Source organism: Pezoporus occidentalis, unplaced genomic scaffold (assembly GCF_034315485.1).
Source record: "Pezoporus occidentalis ecotype Australia unplaced genomic scaffold, CSIRO_AGI_Poc_V1 ctg2, whole genome shotgun sequence".
Taxonomy (NCBI): Eukaryota; Metazoa; Chordata; class Aves; order Psittaciformes; family Psittacidae; genus Pezoporus; species Pezoporus occidentalis.
In genome coordinates this window covers 1,615,985-1,642,729 of record NW_026913855.1, presented here as the reverse complement: position 1 = coordinate 1,642,729, position 26,745 = coordinate 1,615,985, and the positions used below count along the sequence as shown (strand labels likewise).

The 26,745-nt window shown below is 34.8% G+C and overlaps 1 protein-coding gene across 2 annotated transcripts in view; it reads left to right on the top strand.

Moving 5' to 3' along the window:
* Nucleotides 1-26,745, top strand: part of CDH18 (cadherin 18) — a 255,786-nt gene that overhangs the window by 181,876 nt on the left and 47,165 nt on the right. For both annotated transcript variants that reach the window (XM_062617680.1, XM_062617679.1), the window contains exons 7-9: nucleotides 6,546-6,713; nucleotides 18,568-18,755; nucleotides 24,908-25,161. In XM_062617680.1, coding sequence (XP_062473664.1) covers nucleotides 6,546-6,713; nucleotides 18,568-18,755; nucleotides 24,908-25,161 — 610 coding nt within the window. The remainder of the gene's footprint in view (nucleotides 1-6,545; nucleotides 6,714-18,567; nucleotides 18,756-24,907; nucleotides 25,162-26,745) is intronic.

Sequence of the window (26,745 nt, the reverse complement as noted above, 5' to 3'; positions counted from 1 at the left end):
TGTTTCTGTTTAAACATGTTTCCATCCTGTCTGTACTACCATCTCATAAGTGTTTTACCCATCATGATTAAGTCTTCTTTGCTACTTTTAAACACAGGAAAAAAGTATTTCTAGACCGTACTTCAAGTTGCAGCCATACAGCCTGCCAGATCCCAATGGAGTTGTGCATGCAAACTCAGGTTTCTAGTCCAGCCTTGACAGAGGTCGTCAGGCTCTTAGAACCATGTCTGTACAGCTCAACAGAACAAATAAACAGACGCCTTTACCTTTTCAGCCATACAGAGCCACAGTGGACATAGGGTTGCTAAAAGAGTTTGGGTTGTGATTAGATAATGACATCTGCACCAAAAAAAAAGTCTGTTTTGTTTAAATGGTAAATTACCTTAAAATTTGAAGCAGATGTCTAAGTCAGCGTGAAATATCGATGTTTACAGGAATGACAGCACAATGGAATAAACCAACAATCCACTATCACTAAATCCAGAAGATATCTCTTCCATACCATAGTGATTTGGAAATAGCAGCAGTCTGAAGATGATGGGAAGAGTACAATTCTTCAGTGGAAAAACATTCCCTGATAATAATGTTCTGCAGATTAAACCAGCCCAAATGAGGCTGAGAGAAACATTTTATAAAAAATTGTGAAACAGACTAACTGAAACAGAGCTGGCAAACCTGGCATCCGTATATGTATACTTTATTGACAAGGAAAAAATGCAACTTCCTGCTCAAATAGAGCCACCACTTGCAATGGTATTTCTATGCCAGATACTCCTTTGATTTGCAGCAGCTGCATATGGCATATTTGAGTTCTTTGTCTGCTTTTTGGGATGCAGCATGGCAGCAAATTCTTAATATAGTTGAATATGCTTTGCATTGTGAAAACAGTGGAAGGTTCTGTAATTGTGTTTGGCATCCATGCCATTGCCACATAAATAGGTCTGTTTTCCACCCAGTAAGTAAAACTTTCTTCAGATTCCTTACTTCAGGAGGCTTCTGCACAAAACTTGTTTGTTTTGTAAATTCATGCTGTTACTCATTGAGAATTTTTGAGAAGGCTTCGTTTGCTAATAGTAAGTTGCATAGTTTTGTTTTTGGTTTTGCTTTTCCCCCCTGGAGGTATCCATCTTAATATCATCAGTCTGATTAATCCCCCTCTTCTTTCAACTCCAAATGAGCACTATTCTAACCTACTTATTTACAATCCCTTACTATTTTCTTTTAAATATTATTTGTATTTCAATTTCTATTTTATTACAGCAGTTGTCTTTCAATATTAGATTCATGCATTCTATATCAATGACAATTTCCTTGAGAAAGGGCATAGTGTCTCTGAGTACTGTAATCATGACCGTAGAAGAAAATTGACCACTAATTTTCTCTTCTATAGTGCTTTGACTTTTGGCCATGAAGTGTATAGTGATGTCCCTCTAATGGAATAAAATGAAAAAGGTTAATTAGATGAAGCAAATGTGACTCAAAGGCCTAGAATAAAAACATCTTTGTTATAGGAGCATTCAGAATGTGGAGTATATCGTGATCTCTGTATTGCACATTTTGTTTACAGTTAGTTTGAACTAAATCATAAATCCAAGCCAAAGCCTTGGAAGTTCTAAATTTGAAGTTCATTTTGAAGTTTTCAGAAAAATATATGTAACTGCTGACTTGTGCTGTCTTAGTTTTTGTCTCAAAATGCAAAACCCATAGTTTGTCTGAAAAGGATGTGTCTAATCTTTTCAAGGTAGAATAATAGTAGATTTTGAAATATTTCAATATAGATAATATATAAGAATATTAAGTTACAATAATAACTTAACTACATATCCTAAAGCAAAGCCATGACAAAAATAGATCTTTTATTCACAAAGTAATAGTAATATTATTAATGAAATTACCATCTACAACAGTTCACTTCTCTCAGTAATTAGTAAAATCACACATTTAATCAGTTGTTAAATAGATATTTTAAATTGTATTTGAACCATTTAGTGGTTGTGATCATGACAAGACAGATAAATAAGTATCTAAAATATGGGCAATCTAGTACAACCTGTTGGCCCTTCATAAAATCTCTATTGACCAGGCTCATGATCCAACAGTAGGATGGAAATCTACCAAACAAAAAATATTAACTTGCCCATGACGAACTAGTTTGTCAGTAAAGTGGAGATGTTTTGGGGTTTTGGTTTGGTTTGGTTTTTGTTTTTTTTTTTTCCCACTAGATAAAAACCTCTGAGTTCAAAATGTTAAAATGAACCATGGTTTATTCTGGGAAGGTTCCATTCACACATCATGCAGGAATAATCTGTAAGATAAAGCTGACTAAAATTCTGCAGTGGTTACTGAATCTAAACTAAGATCTTATTTTGTGTAAGTGAAAAGATAAATTACTTCAAGTGTACTAGACTGTCAGGTAAGTACATAGTTAAATACATCAGTAAACAGATAGTTAGACACTTGGCTGTGAAAGACATTTTGTTAATAATTGCCTGCACTTGAATTAAAAAGTAATGATTTTTAGTCTCAGTTACAGTTGTGCCTTCCGTTGTAGCTCTTCCTCTGTGCAAATAGAACAGTTCTTCACAGAACGCTAAAAAAGACAACATAACACATTGTCAGATGACACAGCACATAGAAGTATCTTAAAGAAAACCTTGAAAAAAAAAGAGAGTTTGACTACAGTTCAATATCAGGAATGGTTTCAGAGAGTCTGAATGGAGAAGGAAGTACAACTTGCCAAAAATAAACCTATTTTCAGAGCTTTCTCAAATACAGAGTCTTTGGGTAAAAGGAACAAAAATGAGTATCAACAGTAGCAGGCATATCAGTCTTTCATCTCAATGTTGTTCTCAGTCAGTTTTGTCTGATGTAGGATCATCATGAAGAAATATCCTGACTGCAAAAAGTTGCAATGAATTGTCAGTACAGTGGAAATAGCTTATGTCTCTGAGGGCAAAAGCAAGAAGAACATAATGACATTTAATATTATTATATAGTAAAAGACATGTTGCAGGACTAATTATAAGACTACCAGGATGATGCTTAGTTTTAATTAGTCCTGTGAGGAGCAGGGAGTTGGACTTGATCCCTTCTAACTCAAGATATCTTGTAACTCCACAGTAACTCTTGTCTCATTAACTTGGAGGTGTCACTGGAGGAGAATAATCTGGGTATATTAGTCAATCATGGATGAATCACCAGCATGATGTAAATCTGGGGAGAGGAGGGGAGAAGAAAAAAAGGTCACTAGAAAAGGTGGTGATAAAATCTCACCTAAACTGTAGTTAGGTTTCTCGTCATCCATGGTGAGGGAAGATAAATTTAAATTATAAAATGTGTTTTCCATGTGTAGAAATTATCAGGAGAAAAAAAAAACAAAAAACAACAACAAAAAAAATAACAACCAACCAGCAAGAAACAAACAAATGAACAAAAAAAATAGCCCCAAATTGTGATGTAGAGGTGAATAAATTTAGGCACATGTTGCATGTGATTTTTGACATAGCAGTCAAACTTCTGTTAAAAATTCTTTGCCTAATACCAGAAAACTGGTGGGGTGTTGCCATAGTGATGTCTGCATTTTATTTTTTTCTTTTTTTTTGGCTTTACTTTCTTAATAAAGGTGAATAAATGCTGGAAACATAGCTGCAAAGTGGTCAGTTAACAGGGTCGCAGTGCTGCCTAACAAATTTGAGGTGAAATTAAGGCTGCATTTAGATTTTAAAAGCCTGTGACAGTTTTCTTTTACAGTTTCTTTCCTCACTGTTTTAGACAGAGTGATGTCTTCCTTAATGTTAATTTCCTGTCTTCCTGGGGGATGTGTAGGATCCCCTGCCAAGTATACTGAAGATATGCAAGGGCAATTCCTACTTTAAAAGAAACTGCTGGAGCATTTCGTATTATCGTATCAGAAAAGGCAACCAAGAAAGTTCCCCTTACACCTTTTGTGCTCAATAGAGAACTTTGGCATGATGTATGATTTTAACAGTATACTGCCAGTGCAGTTTGTGGAACTGCTAGTGACAAGGATAGATTACGAGGGTCCGTGTCATAGTTACATATCTTATACTGATGATCTAATTTTAGGATGTATGTATGTATCTCCTGTCCTTCAGCACAAAGTCAGCTTATCCTACTTTAAACTTTGGTTACAGGTTTTTTGAATTAAAAACCTGCCCATTTTCATTTGTTTTGTTATCACAAAAGAAGAATCTGATGCAAGTGGGAGAGATCAAATGATTAGTCTTCCACAAATCCTTAGTAACTGTCTGAGCATTGATTCAGTACCATACCACTTGAAGCAAAAAGGAAGAGGAAAGTGATTCTAATTCAGGGTTTTCCCCTTGTTTAAATTAGTTTAAAAATGTGACTAGTGTATTTATAGGATTGTACAGAAGACAGATATTCCACAATGCAAAATTTGATGTGTTTCAAATTGAAATGGAAAGGTTTTTCTTTTAAGTCCCATACTCCCTCCATACATTTACATAAACAAAATATTCCAACAAATTTGGTTTTGTGTGAAAAACAAAAACAATTTATTTGAAAAGTGTTAAAGCAGGCCATTTTCAATTTGAATACTTTTTTACCTTCCCATTTCCTAAAATGAATTTTTGGAACACTAGTACCAGATTTTGTGGACCATATTTTGATGAAACTGCATTTAGACAAATGTCATCATAGCTTTCTGTTACAGTATGTATACATTGTAGTAATTTCAATGCATCACGGTGAAAATTGGGGGGGGGAGTTCTGTTCCTAACTGTATCATTTAAAAGAAAAAAACACTGATGAACTAAAGCAGGCCAATATACTATTTTTAGGCAGTTTGTCCAGAATTCATGCTTCTGATCAAAAGGAACTTACAATGGAAAACTGTGTTAAAATCATTCTGAACCTCCATGGATATTTTAAAACACTGTTCTTTGTGGATAATTCTAGTTATATGTGTGTGATTTGTTTTCACAATAGAACAGAAACAATGGTATAAGCTACTTGAAAATGTCCATTTTGCATGTAATAACAGCTAAATGGCTTAACTGAAGATTTGCAAAGAAAGTAATTTTAAAGTAAAAGAAAAATAGTGTTCTGGAAATCACTTTTCGTGTGATCTAAGGTTGTGGGAATCAAAAACCTTGAAAACCTTGAGAATCATGCTGTACAGCAGGCTGTCTAGAAGAGCAAGGCTTTTAAATTGCTTTGTGTTAATGGCTATTGTATGTTTAATATTTACGCAGAAGCAACAACCACTCGTGCTGTGGAATATGTTATTACTAGTTATAACAGGCACTTGGCTTAAGAGTCCAAAACCAAGTTATGCTAAAGTCTTAGGTTTTTTTTTTAATTCAATGTTAATAGCTTTGGCATGTCACATATTTATTTACTTCTATGTAACTCACTCCAGTCTGTCAATATCCTTTGTGTAAGACATAGATACTCACTATACTGGTGATCCCACAACTGGACCCAGCATTCCAGATGTGGCCTTGTTAATGGTGAGCAGAGAAGGATGTCCTCTTGACCCACTAGCAAGACTTTTCATAATGTGGCCTGGGATGGTGTTGGCCTTGTTTGATGCAAGGGCACTTTGTCAGCTGATGTCCAACTTGAAGACCCCATAGGTCCTTTTCTGAAAAGCTGCTTCCCAGCTCCTCTGTCTGCAGCACTTACTGGTTCCCTAGCACATGACTTGATGTTTCCCTTTATTGAACTCCATGAGGTTTCAGTCGGACTGTGATCAGAGAAAATAGCTGGGCCTAATTTACAGGCATCATCATAAATAAAAAATGCCCCATAACTGAAACTGAGCCCACAGAGTTGATTGTTCCTCCTTTGTTGTAATCTTTGCTTCTGCAAGTGTAATTGCTTACATGCTAAAAACAATTAATAGAATTTTAGGATCACTTAGTTTTGGTTTTCTCTTTATACTATAATAAAAACAAGAATAGCTTATCTTCCACTTTACAGACAAGTATTAGGTAAGTTACACTTATGAACATAAATGTATATGATTGATGTATCAAATAAGAAAGTGTAGTTTCTTTGAGACTTGTCAAATAAGAAAGTTTAGGTTTCGGGTAGTTTTAATAGGTAAGTTATATTTTAATCTAGAAATTAACTTCTTTTAAAAGGGAATTTGTGTCTTCTTCAGTGGGCTAAGAGGTCCCATTAATGTTAAGTAGCTATTTAATCAGTTATAATGTATGAGAAAACACTGAAAGTTTGGAAATGTACATTCTTGTTAGGAATGTTATATTTGGATTAATCATATTATTTTAGTTGGCTTAACATATGATTTTAATTTCTTCATATTCTCAGTCGATTGGTTTTGGGTTTTTTTTTTATATACACACATATTTACATATATTTATGTAAGACACAAACAACTAAACTGGCTTACTTAGATTTTAGAAAAGCTTTGTACTTCCAGAAAATCCACCATGATCCACTTTCCCTGAAAAGAAAGGTTATTCACAGATTTTCCCCTTGTTCCGACAAGCAAACCCTGATCTTTCTTTTGTTTGTTTGTTTTCTTTCCATCACAGGAGTGATCAGGACTGCCTTGCACAACATGGACAGGGAAGCCAGAGAGCATTATTCTGTTGTCATTCAAGCCAAAGATATGGCTGGGCAGGTCGGAGGGCTATCGGGTTCAACAACTGTAAATATCACACTCACTGATGTCAACGACAATCCACCCAGGTTTCCTCAGAGTATGTACAATTTCAGCATATATAAATGATTTGAAAATCATGTTGATTTTTCAGTGAAATAAGAAGCTGTTTGTGAAATACAATTAGTATTCAAATTCATGGGGAGAAGGCAGCTTGGGAAGTGTTTGTGTTCACCAATATTTTTCAGTTTTTCAGTGTTTTCAGATGAAACACAAAGATGGCACAGCTAGAATATTGAAACCAGTGAAGATTTTTTTCAATTAAACAATGTGTAACAGATGGGTGACAAAGGAATACTCTTGTCATATGTGAGTTATTCTGCAGTCCTTTTTGAACGTATATTTCAACAAGTGTGTGATTCTGATCACACAATTAAATGACATTGTTCCCATTGTTCCCTGTAGACAACAACAAAAGGTAACATGTTAAAAAATTTAATCTAGCGCAACATGACTTTGGCTGCTTCCATACATATCTGTTTGGGGTTTGTTTTGTTTCTTTCTCTATACTTTACAGATGGTCAAAACCTAAGCTGTTTCTCACAGTTGTTGAGCTGTGCACAAGTCTGCCTATATCCTAGATAAACGAATTGCTGATTTTGATGTCAAACTGAATGTTCTCACATGCATATATGAAAAATATTTGCTGGGATAATTTTAGAATATCCTAATATGACCACTACTAGGAACTTCATTTCTGTCCAGCTCACTGGGTGCACATTGATTTGACACAGCAGCTGGAGTCTTATAGCAAGTCTGAATTCAGCTGACAATTTATTTAAAAGTCTTCTGTAATGTAATTGTATTTTTCTTTGTAGATTGGCTCAAGGCCAATAACAATATTATAATCTGGACTCATACATTGCATGAGCCCTTGTAGAACATAATGAACTGGTAGCTATAGGTACATCCCCCAAGAAATGCATTGCACTGTTTGAATGAGAAGATTTATAAGCAATAACAGAGACCACAAAGCTCCAGGGAAAAAAAAAAATATCTCCCTGGCAATAGACATTATGTAAAATCTAGACAAGCTGCAAGAAGGCTCATTAAAAGTTTTATAGAAATGAATATTTTCTCTGTTCCTCACCAAGACATAAAAAACAAAGCCCTTGAAACACAGCCTTAAATAAAGTATATTTGGTTTTATGTTCCACAGAATTGTCATTGCATCCATCACTATATAATACTTCCTAAGTATTGGAAAGGCAAAAGGTAAGGCATATCTTTGAACAAATACAGCATCTGAAATAGTTAAAATAGAAAAAGTATCCTATGTTTCTTGCAAACTCAGCGACAAATGGATCCCTAAATATCAGTTTTCATGAACTGGCCTCTTTTATTCTGAATTGGAAAGTTTGGATATTAAAATGACTGTCAGGCAGAAACATACATTGGCACAACTCTATTAATATTTTTTTCAAAAATGGAAGAAATGTAAAATTCTAAAGTTGCGTTCTATACATTTGAAGGATTCTAATAGTTGCAAAAATTAACATTGAAAAGTACAAAACATCATTTCACATTTAATGAATACTCATTTAACAAAGCAAAATTAAAAAGATGTATTTTAGCATGTATCATTTTAACAGAAACTATTCCTCCTAGAAAAAAACCTGTAGAGTACAAACATTTGCTTTATCTTTCCTTACATAGAATTTCTATGCCAAAGTTATGACTGTAACATTGCTTTTTTACTCCTTCTTAATGAGTATAATTAAACACTTTGTAAAGGAATGGTAGCTATATGTTAGTAATACAGAACAGAAGTGTAGATGATCTAAAATAGGCCACATTAGCATCATGAAGTAATATAATAATGTGAGAGTATTACAGTAATAGAAATAACTTCATTGTTTATTTTTCTTTTACTTTTATGCCATGACTTTCAGTTAAATTTCTCTTCAATTTCCTTATTAGACGGAATGCTAAATGAGACTTACTGAGGCTTGTCACATTCAGAATTGAATTCAAGGGAAGTGCTAACCAAAACTGCATATATCAAGTGTATAACCCTTGGGACAGGCTGAGCCTCAGCCAAACTGCAGACTTTCTTTTGGTTAGTTACCTTTTCTCCGTTACCATAATTGCAAGTTTTGAATCTGACTCTAAGTCTATGAGTACTTGACTTGAGAACATGCTGGGAAACACATCTGATTGATGCTTTTATTATTTTTTTCATTTAGAAATATGCTTTATTGTATATATTTAGAAGATCATAGTGTTCTGGCTTTGCTTGATCAGTGTTCATTAGATACACATACAGAGTGAGGATTTGTCCCCCTTAAAGACTCTTCAAAAACCTACTTAAAACTTAGAGGTTTTAAATATATCTGTGTAAATGAACTAACTGTGGGTATTTTTTCTGTACTCATTCTTAATGCAGGTGACTTTCAAAGAAATTATCAACAGAACTACACTTTTCCAAACTATCACAAACTTTAGGAGGAAGGATACGAAACATTACTGCATAATTTTATCACTCTGATGGTGGAAGTTCTGAAATGCATAGAATCATAGAATAATCTCTGGAATAGAAAACAGCTGAAAAATTCTGCTTGCAAAACACTTAGAAGTCCAAAGGAGTTGTGAATTCAGCAGGAGAATAACCTGAAACCTCAAATACATTTTGCTTATCAATTACTTAAGTGCATCTTGTACAATACAGATTTTTTTCATCAGTGCAAATTTCCTTTCTTTGGAGAGTCAAGTTATAAATGAACTATCTTTTTAAAGTGAGCTGACAGACAATGCTCAGCCTGGGAAGGTTTTTGCTTTTCAGTAATCGGCATCTCTCAGTTTGTGTTAGTTTTATCACTGATGGAACTACTTTGCTGATGGCTGAGGGCCCTAATATCATTCTCATAAATGTAGTTCAGTAATCTGATAGAAGATGTTCTATCTGCTGATGACACTTTTATCAGCCTTGAGTTACATCAGAATTTTCTGTATAGTTTTCTTCCATTAGTTCTATTTGGTCTTGTTTAAAATGAATAGATTCTGCAGGTTTTACTTTATTGATGAATAGATTCTGATTGCATCAAGAGCATCACACTAGGCAGAAGCTTCCACTGACATGTTTTAAACATCAAGTGCTACAATCTGGACAGCGTGTAGAAGATCTTTAGTTATTGTGTGTAGGGTCTAATTTTACAAGGAGATGATTTCCCTGATACTCCATTAGTAGATTTTAGTATTTGATACATCTCAGTTCTTCAGAATAAAGCAGAACTTAAATACAAGTCATAGTTTAAAGCATTCTTTATACAGCTTGGTTGTTGAGGCTTGGTTGTTTCATGGCAGTATGTAGACTGCCATATATATAGTACATAGTATATAACAAGTTTGCCAATGACACCAAGCTGTGTGGTTCAGTTGATACACTGGAGGGAAGGAATGCCATCCAGAGGAACCTTGACACGCTTGTGAAGTGGGCTGATGCCAACCTCATGAAGTTTAACCGTGCCACGTGCAAGGTCCTACACATGGGTTGGAACAATCCCAGGCACAGCTACAGGTTGAGAAGAGAAGAGATTTAGAGCAGCCCTGCAGAGAAGGACTTTGGGGTGTTGGTCGATGAGAAAATGAACATGAGCCAGCTGCAGTGTGTGCTTTCAGCCCAGAAAGACAACTGCATCCTGGGCTGCATCAAAAGGAGCGTGACCAGCAGGTCAAAGGAGGTGATCCTGCCCCTCTACTCTGCTCTCGTGAGACCTCACTTGGAGTGTTGTGTACAGTTTTGGTGTTCTCAACATAAAAAGGGTGTGGAACTGTTGGAACAAGTCCACAGGAGGGCCACAAGGATGATCAGGGGACTGGAGCACCTCCCATATGAAGATAGGCTGAGAAAGTTGGGGCTGTTCAGCCTGGAGAAGAGAAGGCTGCGTGGAGACCTCATAGCAGCCTTCCAGTATCTGAAGGGGGCCTATAGGGATGCTGGGGATGGACTCTTCATTAGGGACTGTAGTGACAGGACAAGGGGTAATGGGTTTGAACTTAAACAGTGGAAGTTTAGACTGGATATAAGGAGGAAGTTCTTTACTGTCAGGGTAGTGAGGAACTGGAATGGCTTGCTCAAGGAAGTTGTGAATACTTCATCCCTGGTGGTGTTCAAGGCCAGGTTGGACAGAGCCTTGGGTGACATAGTTTAGTGTGAGGTGTCCCTGGCCATGGCAGGGGGTTTGGGACTAGATGATCTTAAGGTCTTTTGCAACCCTAACTATTTTATGATTCTATGATAGACGAAGTGTGAAATTATGTATATTCATAATTAGTTTGGCCTCACTTTTTACAATGTCGTTGCATGAAAGTACACAGACATTTTTAAATATGAATGTTGTGTAGGGGTATTCCAGTTAACTCTGAAAATATAAGTTCACAACCCAGAAGCAGTCATTAGCTCTGTTCTGTGCCAGTGAGTTTACTCTCCAGTCTTGTTCATATAACTCATTAGCTAATTTAGTGCAAAAGTATTTGCAGTTCATTTTCTGTCAGAATTTGTACTCCAGTAAGGTCCTTTTTGTGTTCCCAGTCTGACATAATACATCTAGTTCCTATGATTTCCATACATAATGGTGAACATCTCACTCCCTACTGCCATGCGCTATAAACCTATCCGATCTTCCTGCGGTGACTAGTTCACAGCTGTCTGCCTACTGATGGATCACTTGGCTGCTGCCAAATGAGATGAAAGTGGAAATTTCACTGATTTTCTTTTAGCAGGTCTTTCTCTTCTATTCAACCAATAATTGCTACGAGGCTTGTAGAATCATGTCTTTGAGGCCTTTGCCTTTTTCTTAGATTTGCCTGAAATCAGTCAGGGGTTAAAAGTTACTGGAAACTATTGAATTAAAATTATTACTGAAATTGTGTATCCTCAGGAAACAAATTTAAAATAAAACAGGAAAAAGTCATGATAACTGATTTGGATTAAGATTGCTAACATCTGATTAACTGCCCCTTTGTAAATCAGATTTTGTTCATACTTAGTAACCTTATTTCCTATTTACTGTGGTGTGATGATGAGTCCAGCAATGGCCCAGTGTCCAGGGAGTATTACAGAGCAGTTAATTCTCGAAATTGTTATGCATTTAAATGCTGTAATTTATTAAGATTTTAGTTTTTATAATTATAATTACAAGAATAGCTTTTTCATATTTCACAGTAGAATAATTATTACCTTTGTGACTACTAGCAACAGTATAATAAAAGTAAAATATATTGCAATCAAATAGTCTCAGGAATCTGATATTGTTAAAGAGATGCTTAGGTCTTTTAGTAAGACCTTAAATCAGGCTAGAGAGACGTAGAAAAGTTAGTTTAAAGCCAGATTTTTACAGAACACTATTATTTTCTTCAGAAGATATATTACTGCATATACCTTTATTATGTTTCTTCAAAACTGGAGTTACCATCCTGGAAATTTTGTTTTATTCTTATGTTTCTCATACATGTGTTCCACCAGTAAGTTTTTTGTACTACTGATTGTTCCTGCATGTGGTCCACAATTTAGGATACACAGTTTATATGATTTATTTATATTTAAATAAATATTATATTTAATAAATTATAGTTTACATATTATCAACAGTTTTTATCATATATGTTCCAGGATGTCTAATTAAATGTAGATTATAATATTATTTGATTATTTTTTCCAGCTGTAAGACATGAGTAGGATCATTCTTCCTTCCTAGCTGTTAGACAAAGTTGGCTTCAGAAAGGAACTCCTTCTGGAAATTAGTAGACACGATAAGCCTGGTGTCTATATTCAGTCTACTAAAATGAGTAACATATATGCACATCCAGGGGAAATGACAGGAAATCACATATTTCTGGATGATAAGGAAATACAGCAGCCTTTGTTAATATATTTTATATCCAAAACAGGTATTACTTAAAAATAAATGTAGCTGGGTTTTAGTACCATTGTGAAATTGAGTCAACATAATGAGATTTAAAGAGTAGACTGATGAAAAAATTTAAAGGCTGTTAAAAGAGAATTCCTTTTGCTCTTAAAAACACTCTGGTTAATACTGAGAGTTTTCTGCAAAACTGAATTCTTGGTCAGAATGCTAGTATCAGCTAACTTGAGACAGAAAGATTAATCCAGAACATTTTAGCATATTATTAGGAAATCTTAAATAACAGGGGAACCTTCATATAAAAATGACATAAATACTCATTACATAGAAATTCTAGCTGTTAGTGTTGAGACATAACCAGTACCTCAGTATAGACTTTGAAAATTAAAACGGTATCCACAGAAATCAGATTTTAGTTATTTGTGTAAAGAAATGTAGGAAGATTTTTCTTTAGTTAAGAATATTGCTAGGGCTGTGTTTAAGGTTACCATTTCTGTCAATTTTCAGAACATGAGTTTCTTTCTGACTCTGACAGCCAGGAGTGCATGTAAAGAGAAAAATATGCCATTATATGCTTGTATTACCTGGTGAAGGTGTGTGACTTGAATGTGTCGGGCCAAGAGATAACAGCTGTTAGTCTTAAACATAAGAGAAATAGAGTGCTTTTTTAATTCTCCAGAAGTATTTAGAATCACCTGCCTAGCAGGGCTGCTGCACAAGGACAACAGGCTCTTTAAAAAGCAGCTAGCATGAGTAATGTCCTCAAGAAATTTAATGGTAAAAGGGACAAGCCTCAGTGATCTGAGTGTTCTAAGATTTTTCTTATGCTATACATTTCTAACATACTAGAATCAGTCATTCATATATGGTATGCCTAAAGAGAGGGACATGTGAGATGATGAATACATTACTTAAGAGATGACAATGTTCAGTAAGTACCAAAGAGAGTTATGAGATAAGAAATAAAGTGAATCTGAAAATACAGGACACACACTTTTTTTTTCTGTTTCTGCTTTTACCCATGAATGAAATAAACTTAACACTTTTTACAGGAAGCCAGAGTACTTTTGATCTCTGAGAATGTCAGAATGTTCTCAGTCTTTTCTATACTTTTCTGTCATATTTGTGAATAAGAGACAACTTCACTTACACTTAAAATATTCTTAGAAAATGCAAATGTGTGGCTTTTGGTAGGGAAGAAGAATAAACCAAACACATCTTTAACAATTTCTTCCTTAGTTTAGCTGTATGAAAAGGATGTAATTGTCAAAAAGAATATTCAGAAAAAAAGACAGAAATATAAAATTGACTGATCTTCTGGAATCATAATAGTTACTGTATTCATAATGATGATGTATTGTAATTGTTTTTATTAGATTAAAAATAAGCATAGTAAAGATGTAACAGATGTCCAAGACATACTGCAAGAAATGGACTTCTAAAAAAAAACTAGTCTCAAAAGAAAAATCCAGAATAACGTATTGCATGTAGTGAAAACATGCAGCTTCGTGAATGAAGAATAACTGTAGAAGAAAGCTGCCCAGAAACATTGAGTATTGTCCACAGCTGGAGCTGCACTTTTGTTTTGTCAAAGATGGCTGGCAGTGAAATGTGAGGTATAACTTCATGAATACCAGGAACATACGTTCATGTGAGACCTCTGACCCAAAGCCCTGCTTAAAGCAGGTTCAGTTAGATCACATTGATAAGGGGCTTGTCTAGTCAAGTTTTGAAAGGTCCTTTTCAAGTCCTTTTCTGCAAAGCTGCTTTACAGGTGGTTGGCTCTGAGCATGTACTGGTGAATGGCATTATTCCTCCCACTGCCACCACTGACTGCTGTGAGAGTCCTGTCAGCCCATTTCTTCAGCCTGTCCAGGTTACTTTGTACAGCAGCCCTGCTGCTCACTTTATGCGACTACTACAATCTATCATTTGGGTCATTAATTAAGACATTAAATAGTTTCGGCCACACTTTGATTCCTGAACAACTACTATTAATTGGCTGCCAGTTGAATTTTGTGGTCATAATCATTAGACTTTGAGCCTGGCTCACTTTCTATTTATTCTCTGTATCTTACCAGTTTAGCGCATGACTTGAGTATTTAGCTTGTTGTAGGTTCAAGCAACTTTCTTCACACAGCACTTTGATATACATTTCGGATATGGTGGTATTTTATGTTAAGGCAATCAGTTGCTGTGTTTATCAGTTTTCTAGTAGGTAGAAAAAGGCATCAGGGTACAAGCTGTAGTGTATGAATTAATGCATCTGTTGGTTTATCAGCAAGCAGTATTTATCCTCATGTTACTAAAACTATACCTTGGATAAACAAATAACAAGCAGGCCAAATATTTACTTTTTTCTCCATTATGCCTCTCCTCACTTCCTTTGTTAAGTAAGGTAATTCCTACTGTTCAAGAGAACATTATAACCTATGAGAGTAAGTAAAATTTATCAACAAAATAGGTTAATGAATAAAGTGAATAATATGCATATTGAGTTGTATTAAATACTGTCATACTTCTTATTTTGAGACATTCAGGCAGAGAAATTGCTTTCTGAGTAAACAGAGCATTATAGGTTGCCTGTAGACTAATTGAGGTGAGAAGTTGTTCTACAGATCAATAGTTTCTGTACTACAATGACAGATAAGCCATATAGTTTATTGAAGGAAAGGTGAAGATCACCTATATGTATTTCAACAGTGTTTCAGTTAGCGTAAAATCCTGCGAAGCGGCATGACTGTCCTATGCAGTATCCTATACAGTACGTTAACTGGAAAAGAAAGAGTATTAATGTACTCATTTGATGGGCTAAGTGGATGCATCTGTGTGGATGTTGACATAGAATTCAGAACCAGATCAACGTTTACAGAATCTTTATCCATAAGCTACTGAGCAGTTTCTCTAGAATAATTTAGATCATCTCCAAGACTGAAATTTCTGTTTTATGACAGCTCCTGGAAGGCTGCAATGCTGAGAGTGTAGGAGCAACCTGTTCAACTTGGGCAGATTTGGTGAAACAGATTTGATACAGATTGGTACCTGATCCTCAGGGCTCCTAACTTCACAAACAATTTTTAGAGTGCTGGGAGAGACTCATAGCCTACAAAAAAGAATCATGAATTCGCAGTATGCACGTCCCACATTTTTTTTATGTCCTATCAAAATTTATTCAGTGCCCAAGGAAATGTTAAGCTGAGCCTTTAGTTGGCTCCTACACTTTCCAGTAATAAAGTTTACACTGATTTAATCTTTAGTAAGAACAGCTGCAATTTCCACCTGTAGTCTAAATGGATGTCTATAATACATTTCATATAACCTTCATGTTGTTGAACTTTATCATTTTATGTGTTTGTTGTTTTTAGATCATGCTGTTTGTAGTTATCTAATTAGCTCATGTCTGTATGAGACATATTCAGTCTGTCCCTGTGAAGCAGTGGGAAAGTACTTGTCAAGAGACATTTCTGACCTTATGATCTAAAAGTTTTATTTTGTAAGTTTCTACTCCATCCATCAAAAAAACAAAAACAAAAGCAACAAACCAACAAAAATAAAAACCAAACCCATTTCTGTTTTACAAATACTGACAGATAATTAATGAGCGATGCCAGATATTTGTTTTACTTGAAGTTTCAGTATTTTGGAATATTTGAAGATGGTATCAGTAAAATGATTTCTGAAACAGATGGCTAACACTTGGGGTGTGATTATAAAGCAGAGTGTAGTGTCATGTGGATATATTTGAAGTAGCTTGACTATTTGGAAGTGTCTAATTAGTTCACCCTATCATATGGGTTATATCACTTCCAGTTCCTGAAGTGGCTTGATTGTATAACATGTTCTTTGTGGCCTCTACATAACATATTCATTATGGCTTCAACCTTTTCCTTTTTGGAATGCATTAGTCAAAGCAAAAGTGTCAAAAACCCACACTTAATATTTACTTTAACAATAAGTAAATTCCCCAAAGAATCTCATTCCATTATTATAATATTGTGTATCAAATAAAGCAACCAATAAGATGAAAGTGTCAGTTGACATCATCTCTAAGTATGAAGCATTGCAACAGAAAACAGAGCATTTATTTGGAAATTTGTGAAAATGGCATTTCTTATGTATATCACATAATTACATCAGCGAATTAACTATGTGTTACAGTTGCCTCAACTACTAAGCAATTTTCCTGTTATATTAATGTTGGTATTGTCTTTTTTACATAACAAATTATACCCTTTTTGTTGTTCTGCTGAACATTTCTTCTTTCCCTTGAGATTTCCATAATGCATGGTAACTTACTTTTCATTTTCCTAAGAAACCTCCCTTTCATTTTGGGCTAAGGAAGTTTGGTGCACTTGTCTGTACTTCTAATGCTACTATTTGTTTATTATTATTATGCACTAGTATTACAAAACCAACTCAAGACTATAACAATTTAAGAACCATTGTGTGAGGAAATAGACAAATTTGTAATAAAATCTTCCACTGGCTAACAGGTGTATAAAGTTACTTTTTAGTGATAACACCCATTTCCTCTGCACCTGCAACATCTGCAGATTCATAATTTCTTCAATACAACCAACCAATAGTGCTTTTTTTTTTCTGCCATATTCAGATTTAATCTCTGAATTCAGTATAAATTTTGCCTTTCTACATGCTTATTTGAGGGCACTTCTGCCATCATGCTAGCCTGCTTTAACTAAGCAAAATGTAACGTGTTAGCCTTAATATATCCTCTGGGGCACTGTCCCGCACCGCAGTGCTGCAATATTGCACTCAGGATCACAGAAGGCCTAAGAGGAACATAGAAGAAACTCTGTAGAGTTTCAGAAGGTACATAATAACAGAAGCTGCTATTTTGCTCTATTTTCTGTGTTGGTGTTTGGCCTGTAATGTAAACTGTGCAGACTGCTGGGGAGGGGTTTGAATGGGGGATTCTTGGCCGGGGGAGTCTATTTTATGCATATTCCCTTTTTCAGTGTTGGTAGGTTTCAGCATCCCTGTTGTGTTACAACACTGGCATTACCGGAGAAAAATTCTTTTAGTTGTCTTTCTGGTGTAGTTTCAGTCAGAAATTGAGGTTTATTTAATCACATTTTGTCTGCCATATTTTTCTCCTTGTGGTACCTTCTTGTCCCCCAGGCAACTTTGTACCTATTAGGAGATTTAGTATGAAAAGAGAGAAACAGTTATGAAAATTATCTTTCAAAAATATTTTATTTTCTAATGATTAACCAAATAGGATAAAAGAAGGGGAAAAAAACCAAAACAAAACAAAAACCCCAACAAAGCCACAACCGCAAACAAACCTGAAAAGAAGTCATAGATGTTATGGATGCTTTTTATGGGCATGATTGTGCAATACTTTTATGTACCCATGTCCTGGGTTCAGGACAACCCATTATGTTCATTTTTCTTTACTGTGGATACCAGCTCAAATTTGTTTACAAACGGTTTTGTGCTGCAACAAAAACACTGCAAAGTTGTAATAGTACAATATTGAGACTTACTACATTTTTCTATGGAAAAAAATGTGTAATTGCGTTGATTCAGTGTTACAAAATACTGATGCAATGTTACAAAACTGATCAGAATTCAGAAAAAAAGAGAATATAACATACAAAGATTTTCCAGTTCAAAAGTACTCATGTGACTACTCAGTGACGGTAACTTGGTGAAGATAAATATATTTTGGTTATGGAGAAGATATAATTTAAAAAATACTGGTGTGAAGTAAGCTTCAGAATTAATTTTTGTGGTATGTAAAGAACAGGAAAAATAGTTTTGAAGATCAAAATAAATCCTGCATTAGGTAATTTGGATTTTGAATGGGCAATGAAGGCATCCAAAGTAAAAAAAAACTTTTAAATTCTGTCAGGAATCATAATGAACTGATTGATAGCATTATTTGTCAGTTTTGCATATGGAATGCTCTTTCATTTACTCAGAAGTATATCGAGTGCATAACGGCTCTCTAACTTAGTTTGGCTACAAAATGTCCAAACTATTGTGTTGTTTTTTCTTCCTCCTCAGAACATTATCAACTGTATGTTCCTGAATCAGCTCAAGTTGGATCAGCAGTTGGCAAAATCAAAGCAAACGATGCAGACACTGGTTCAAATGCAGACATGAAGTACACAATTATAAATGGTGATGGCTCTGGGGTGTTCTCTATATCTACTGACAAAGAAACAAGGGAAGGAATTATTTCGCTGAAGAAGGTAAGCAATAGACTTTGAAAGTTCCTTGTGTGTGTAAATAAAATGTAACAATAAATGCTGAATAAGCAAATAGTGTTATGAAAATACTGCATAATCCTATTGAACTGTGCATTTCAGCAGTGTAAGCTTCTTCACATTGCTTCTGGAGACACTCTAGATCTCTGCAGGTAAGGCAGGGAGAAAATAAATTCAAGGAAAGAAACAGTTATTTAAATCCTTTGTGCTTTTTTGAATAGTCATATCTAATAGTTAATAATAAACTAAATGTTACTGATTTTTTAATGAAGATAGCTTAATTCTTCTCCATGGTGGTTTTGCCCTTTAAATTTCTTTCAAAGAAGTAAAATTTGGCTGAAAGTTGCATTGTTGTCCCCAGACTGCTTAACTCTTGGCATAAAAGTTTTGTCTGTGGCAACAAATGTATAAGTCAGTTTTCATAGATGGTTATTCTTTGACCTACATCCCAGCTGGCTTCTAAATTGTGCAGTACTGTGCACTGTATAATGTAAGTACCAGCTTGTTTATAAAGACTCAAAATGTAACTGGTCAAGCCATCACACAGGTATCATTTTTCTGAGCTTCCTACATTTATCCCAGTCTATTTGAACTATTAATTTTAATGCACAAATCTAACTCCATAATTTCATATTAAGTCCCCTAAACTGAGTTCCTATTAACGGTTCCGTAAGTTTTTGCCAACTTATGCTAATACTCTATGCCTAAATTTAAGTTTACATTTATAATAACCCAGGAAAATGGGTTGTTATATTTAAGTGCTGTTTTTTAAAATACTTTCCAACAAAAGGAAATGACTTCTTGATTTCAGTTTTCACTTGGACTAACAGACATCAATTAGCAATTCTCACATGGATTTGTTGTTATTGAGTTTTGTAAGCATCAATATATATCCATATCCATAATATATATCCATACAGCCTAACAAATAGAAGCAAATTTGTATTTGTATTTAGTGAGATGTATTCCGGGTCTAATTAATGGTAGGAGCAATGAAAATCAGAGAAAATACAGGACAAAAGAATAAATAAAAACTGATTTGAAACTTCAGATTCATAATGATTTTAAAATTGTTCTATCATTGCCAATATCTTTTAACTTTTCGGTGTCATTTATAAAGGTTGATTAGTACCCAGCTGCTTCTTTCACATGAAAGTAAGCTCTGTCTTTTTTATACCACTGAACTTATTTCCTGGTGGCGTTGAAGTAGCTAATGCCATAATCTGTTGTTTCTTCTTTAAAATGAGCATTGATTTCTGTTTAAAAGTTCACTGTGCTATTGTTCATTAAATACATTTATGCATATACTGAACATGAAGCAAAAAGGAAGAATTTGGAACAGAATAAGAGTCCACACATAAAAACATGCAAAATCATTTTTTTACTGATTTTGGCAGACAGAATAGCTTTAGAGATATTTTCACTGGTTTAGAATATGACAAAAGCATGTGTTGCTTGTTCTTGTACGTACACATGACAGTGATTTGAGTCATTTTCCCATCAAGGCAAGAGGGGGTATATTTTGCTTAGGTAATATTCTATTTCACTTGACCAGAAATTCAATACTCAAAGTTCATAAATTCCTTGGAGAAGTTATAATATCCATTTGTACAGTACAAAAAGGTGATCTCATTTTTTAAGGTTTTTTTTTAATCAGATCTTTTATGCAGTTTAATAAATATTTTATATACTGTGTATATATTTTATATATATATATCTGCTTCTATACATTACTTTTCATTTATATTGGGTTTGAAGCTGAATTAGTTTGATAGCATGCCTGAAACAGATAAATCTCCACTAAGTACAGAATTGATTTTTTTTCATATATCACATGCCAGTACCTTCTGTAACAGTAGAACGGAATGACTTGTCCTCTAATAACTTCCCTAGTTATTCCCAGAAAAGCCAGAAGTAAATCTTCCTCAAACCTTTTGAAACTTCACTTACTTGAGGTTCAGACACAAAAATAAAATTTCTCAGGGACTTCATGGTAAGCTGTTCAACAGCCATGCCAAGTCGGTGAGTGCTGGAAGAAATCTCTTTTAGTCTTATTCTGGGTTAACCCAAAATGTCCAGTACTGTCATTTTCTTCCCTATTAACAAGCCCTGTGGAGCCACCTTTCAGTCTCAGAGATCCTGCCACAAATCCTGGTTGATTGCAAACTATTCTGAAGGATTTCTCCTTTGCCTCATGCAATTCTTTGTTTGAGTGGGAGACTTAATAGAATCATAGAACAGTTTGGGTTGGAAAGGACCTTAAAGATCATTTAGCTTTAACCCTCCTGCCGTGGGTAGGGACACCTTCCACTAGGCTAGGTTTCTCAAAAGCCCATACAGCCTAGCCTTGAACACTGCCAGGGATGGAGCATCCACAACTTTTCTGGGGCAGCCTGTTTCAGTGGCTTGAGAAAAACAAAACCAAACTTGAGGAAACCAAAGCAATCTACCATAGTGAAAGCCATTACTCTCTGGATTCTTCAGAGAATGACTGGTCAGCAAGTTTTCCCCCCTTGTTAGTTTCGGAGAAGTACGCTAGACCTTTTCTGACCTCAAGTCAGCAAGTATCATTCAGATTTCCCAAAAGAAACAGTCTGAACAGCCCATTTCTCTTCCATTTTGTATGAAGAGTCTTGAAATGGTCAGGAAACAGCCATTTACTTCTCATAAAATTTTCTGTTCCTTTTTGGTAATCTGATTTTAGAAACATAAACTGCAGTATAATAAACAGCAGTATTTTCCAGTTAACCCTGATGACTTGAGTTACATTTACTATTTTCGGTTTTTCATGAAAATCATAATAACCAGTGAAAACATACTGAAGATATATGGGTAATTGTCATGGAAAGACATTGGGAAAATAAGAAACATGAACAAAAATTCAGTTTAGGTCCATCAAAAAAAAATTTGGTTTATTTCCAGGAAAAAGTTAATGATCTTCAGTATTGGAACAACTATAAGTAAATCTAGAAATGTTTTTAGAGAAATTCGGAAGTTCTTCATCTTATAGCTGCACCTAATGACTGAGATATGTTATTGCTAATCAAGGCCTCTCTGTGAGTGAATGAGAAAGAACATAGGCTATTCTTGATGAATTGGAATAGCTTAGGTATTTTAAGTTGAATGTTATGATTCATAGTTACTAAAAAAAAAAAAAGAGGGGAATAAAGACCTTCTACTGGTAAACAGTTCACGTTACCTTAAATAATGTAAAAGGTGGTGAGCAAATTTCTTAGCACAGCATTAGACAGGCTATAAATGGAGGCCAAATTTGTTCTTCAAGTGTAAGATAAATGTCAGTTTTAACACATGCACAGTGTTTAAACAGAAACCCAGCAAGATACAGTTCTGGAAATTCAGAATATAGCCAGGTTTCAGTTTTTCAATATTTTATCAAAAATAAAAGAAAACTATTATAACAACTGGACTTACGAGCTCTTCAATGTAGTGGAATATCACAGGGCTCGTTTTACCTGAAAATATCCTTTGTGCTCCTCTGGAGAGAGCGAGGAAATTTATGGGGTTTTTAATTTTAAAAATTGCTCCTGGTAGTAGTATCCTTAGTATTGTATATGTCTTTTCTGTCTAAAATAGCTCAGTGTTGTATATAGTGTTGTTTTTTTAATGTCTGTGGATTACAGTGCAGTAGAGTAAGCTGTTTTTCTTTTATGTCCTTCTATCCAATTCTTTAATTCAGGTATGTTATGAGAAGAAGAAAGAAAATTAAAGTAAAAACCTGCTTTGGCTATAGTTAAAATGTCAGCTTTTCCTGATTATCTGAATGGGTTGTTCTTGTATTTGTAGAAAAAAAAAAAAAAAAAGTTCTGGTATTTTCTGCTTGAATAACTGCACAAAAGAAGAAAACCAAGACTTTGTGTCATTCTTTGCATATTTTCTGGGAGAAATTAATCTTCTTATACAACCTACTCCAGTCATTGTCAGTATAAACTTAGTTAATTTTCAAAAAAAAGGTATCATAATTAAAATTTGCAATCCTACTCTAAGGCTGTAATCTTAGAATATGTATGCTGCAGAGCAGTGTGGATTACTATTTAATATTTCCCTGCTCATAACAGAAATAATCATAAATCCATGAACAATATCTGACTTTGAATTTATTAAGCTTGTATTTCTTTATTAATTGATGTGAGTAATATACTTCGCTATTTTTATTTTTTTCAGAGCAGAAATCAAATATCTGGCATATACAAATCCTAGCCAACTCTTATTCTTACACATCATCAGTCAAATTTACTGTAGATTTTATCTACAAAATGCATGCTGACACTGACAGATCACACATTGTGTTCCTCATGTTTCTTGCCTTAAGTACTTTTTTTCATATTTTGGGGTGATAGGAAATACCAGTTTATCCTTGGTCAGAGGCTTGAATACTTTACTGAGTTGTGTTCAGACAGGCTGTCAGATCCACACAGAATGATAGCAGTCATTGTGGAATTCTGCCATGCCATAATGTCATAATATTTTCAATTATTCTTTTAGTTTTATGCCTGTGTTCTGGAACTGTTCAAAACTTAATGGTAGTATACATGTGTCTGTACAAACTAACTGCTTTTCACAGTATGATAAGAAATATTAAGCTACCTCCCTTCTTTATAAATTGGCTCAAGCCAGAAATTTGTAACCCAGTAAGTATTGAGGTGTCTGTTATTCAAGAATGACTGCTTCTGCTCAACATGGAAGCACATTTGAAAAATAGCAGTCTGAAACTTGAAATCTGTCCTATGACTGCCTGGAACTTAACTGGTATTTTTTAAAGCTTTTTCAGTAATTAGAATTAATAAACAATATGTAGAAAAATCTTATGTGGTGGGCTGTCCATGAAAAGTAGTCAGTTACTTTAGTGAGACTGAAGAAACCAACTCAAAATAGTCGTGGTCCTGTAAACGTGGCTTCTAGTGAAAGCATTGCTTAATTATATATCTGCTAATGGCACTTCATTACTTGAGTATTTTAAAATTAAATACTTTTTTAGTCCCCTCTTGCTATGTAACTATCTGATACTGGAAGAGTTGAAAGTTGTGTGTGTCATATTTATCTCCTATCTTGCATAAGAGAGTGGAATAGTATTTTAATGTAGGGTTAAAATAACTATATCAACTCATTAAAATTAATTAACAATAATCTAAAAAACAGCTGAACTAGGGAGATGTAATTTTCACATGTGTAAACAGCAAGCTAGAAATGGAAGTCCTAAGAAAGTACCCATGCTGTGTGACATGAGTCAGGCCCTCAGCTTCTTCTTCTGTCCTAGTAGAAAGGTAGGATTCCTAGTAGGAATCTATTCATTTAAATATCAGGACAATGCTAAAGTAGCAGTGGCAGTTCTGGTGAATGGTACAGCTGGGAATGTGCCTTCTGTTAGGTTTTATTGGAACATTAGACCCTGTAGAAGGTATATCCCCAGCTGCAGACTTTCTCCCATTTATGAAAGTGTAATCCATGTGCAGCACAGCAGTACATGGTGAAACAGGCTGAAGAACTGTCTCTCTCACTGGTGCTGTTGAAGAATCAAAAAGAGAATGGTCTAGAATACAAGGATGCACCCTTTCTGATTAGAAAAGCACACAGGCACATGTTTAGACTATTCTTACATACTTAAATTCCTGTCTCCTATGATAACTGAATGTTTTCCTGCAAGAAGTTGCTTTTTTTCAGTTAAGGATTTAAGAGAGCAGATGCCCCAAAGAATTTTAGCTATTAAACCTGTCAATTAAAGATACAAAGTTAATTTAATTTGAGGTATGTCAATCTCTACTTTTTCAGTAGTTAGCATTGACCTATAAAAACTGAAAGGTGATAAAGTCCAGAGACTTTACATTATCATGGAAGAAGAATCTGAGGCTCATTCTAAACCTTGAGTTTTTGCAGAACTGGTACCTTGCCCACAGTTCTGTTGTAGAGAAAACATGAATCCATCCTGCTTCATGTGTATCTTTACCCTTATTATGGTATGAGGTATGGCAATAGCTGCTAGAATATCACAGAATATTGTCCCTATCCAGTAACATGGAGAAATGTGTTTTAAATTCAATGGAAAAGATGTATTTAGCTTGCTAGCAGACTAAACTGAAGCACAGAATGGCAAAGATAAATCTTTTTTTTTCTGCCAACAGCCACTCAACTATGAAAAAAAGAAGTCATATACACTTAATATAGAAGGAGCGAATACTCACCTTGATTTCCGTTTTTCACACTTGGGGCCATTCAAAGATGTAACAATGTTGAAGATCATTGTTGGTGATGTGGACGAACCTCCGCTTTTCACTATGCCTTCCTATGTCATGGAAGTTTATGAAAATGCGAAGATTGGGACTGCTGTTGGCACAGTAACAGCACAGGATCCTGACACTGCCAACAGTTTAGTGAGGTACAGTAAGTCAAATTTATATGTGATTGAATTTCACCAGGTGAGATCTTGGAAGTGTGAAACCATGTCTTTTATTTTAGTACATAAAGAGAAACAAGTCAGAACCGTGTCCTGATCACTCTATATGGATTTGACTTAATAACATAGTCTTCAACCTGTTGTTGGTTTGCACTGAAATTGCCATCTAGCCATTGGTCTGAGCAAAGGTCTGTGCACTAGTTCCTGTAACAACACCTCTCCAAACAGCTCACTGAACAAGGCCAGTATATGTTGTCACATAACATAAAATGGTGCAATTCACTTGCCTGCTGCCAATCAGTATCCTGCCACTGGTTCTAAATCTGTTCAGGATCATAATTCTTTTCTTCCCCTGTCATACTTGTATTGTGCTGGCCCGCTGCATGCTTGCTATACTGTAACTGCCTCGGGAGCTTTTGCAAGACAGGAACTGCTTTAGGCATGCCTTTGCTCACAGACAAAAGGTATAATTTTTGCAAAAGTGTGTTGGAGGAGAAAACCATTATTTTGTTATATGCTTCAGATTTAGTGGGGTGTCAAAAGAATAGAATAGGTGTAATAACACGCCCCACTGGTGTTGCTAGGTATAAGTCATGGTATCTCCAATTACAATGTCTAGGGCAAAGAGAAATACTGAGAACCAAGCACTTGTAGCATCAGATACGTCATTTGAGAACTAAATGAGTATGTAACATACAAAGAAGGAAAGATTTTGATAGTCTTATTAATGAAATTCATTCTTAAAGAAAATGTTCTCATTTGCTTTTCTGGCCAGAATATTTTTTATAACAACAGAACTGTTTTGGAAATAGGTCATGTTACGAACTAAGGAAATTAAATCAAGCTGGAAATACCCCAACAGCAAGCTTGGAAAAGCATTAATGCCAAATATATATGCACATATCTCTCTCTATATATATGGATGTTAATTTGACAACTTCTAAATTTAAAAGCACTTGAATTTAACCTTGAACACTCTAGAACTGGGGTTTGAATCCATTGCTGGTTTAGAGTAGTTTTCAGCAGCATGTTTTCAGCTGTAGTAAGATACAACAACATTTTTAGTAGCTTCCTTTGTGGGATGAGTTTCTTTCTAAACTGACATGCAGGGTGAAAATTTTGTGGAACAATACATAAGTGTTTGTCTCAAATGTGGTACTGGATTTAAAATGTTTCAAAAAAAAAAAAATTATTCATGAAAACATATTTGATGCTATTCCTTTTTATGACATAATGGTATAATATAGCTTTTGTGGAAATCATATGAGTATATACTTGGAAAACAGTTTTTCTTAAACTAATCGGGCATTTGTAGTCTCCTGACTAAGTCAAAATCTGCTCTGTGTGTGTAATAGTCTTGGTAAGATGAAACAATTTTTGCAGAACAATGAAAGCCTCAGGTTTTATGGTTCTCTTGTGCTAATAGTCTAAGATTCAGAGTGTTTAGTGTCAGGCAATCGATAAATACAATTTCTTAGTGGCAAGTTATTGCCTTTGAAAAATTACCACTATGGTATTTGTGTCTAAATCATAACATAAATAAGAACATTTCACTAAAAATAGCTG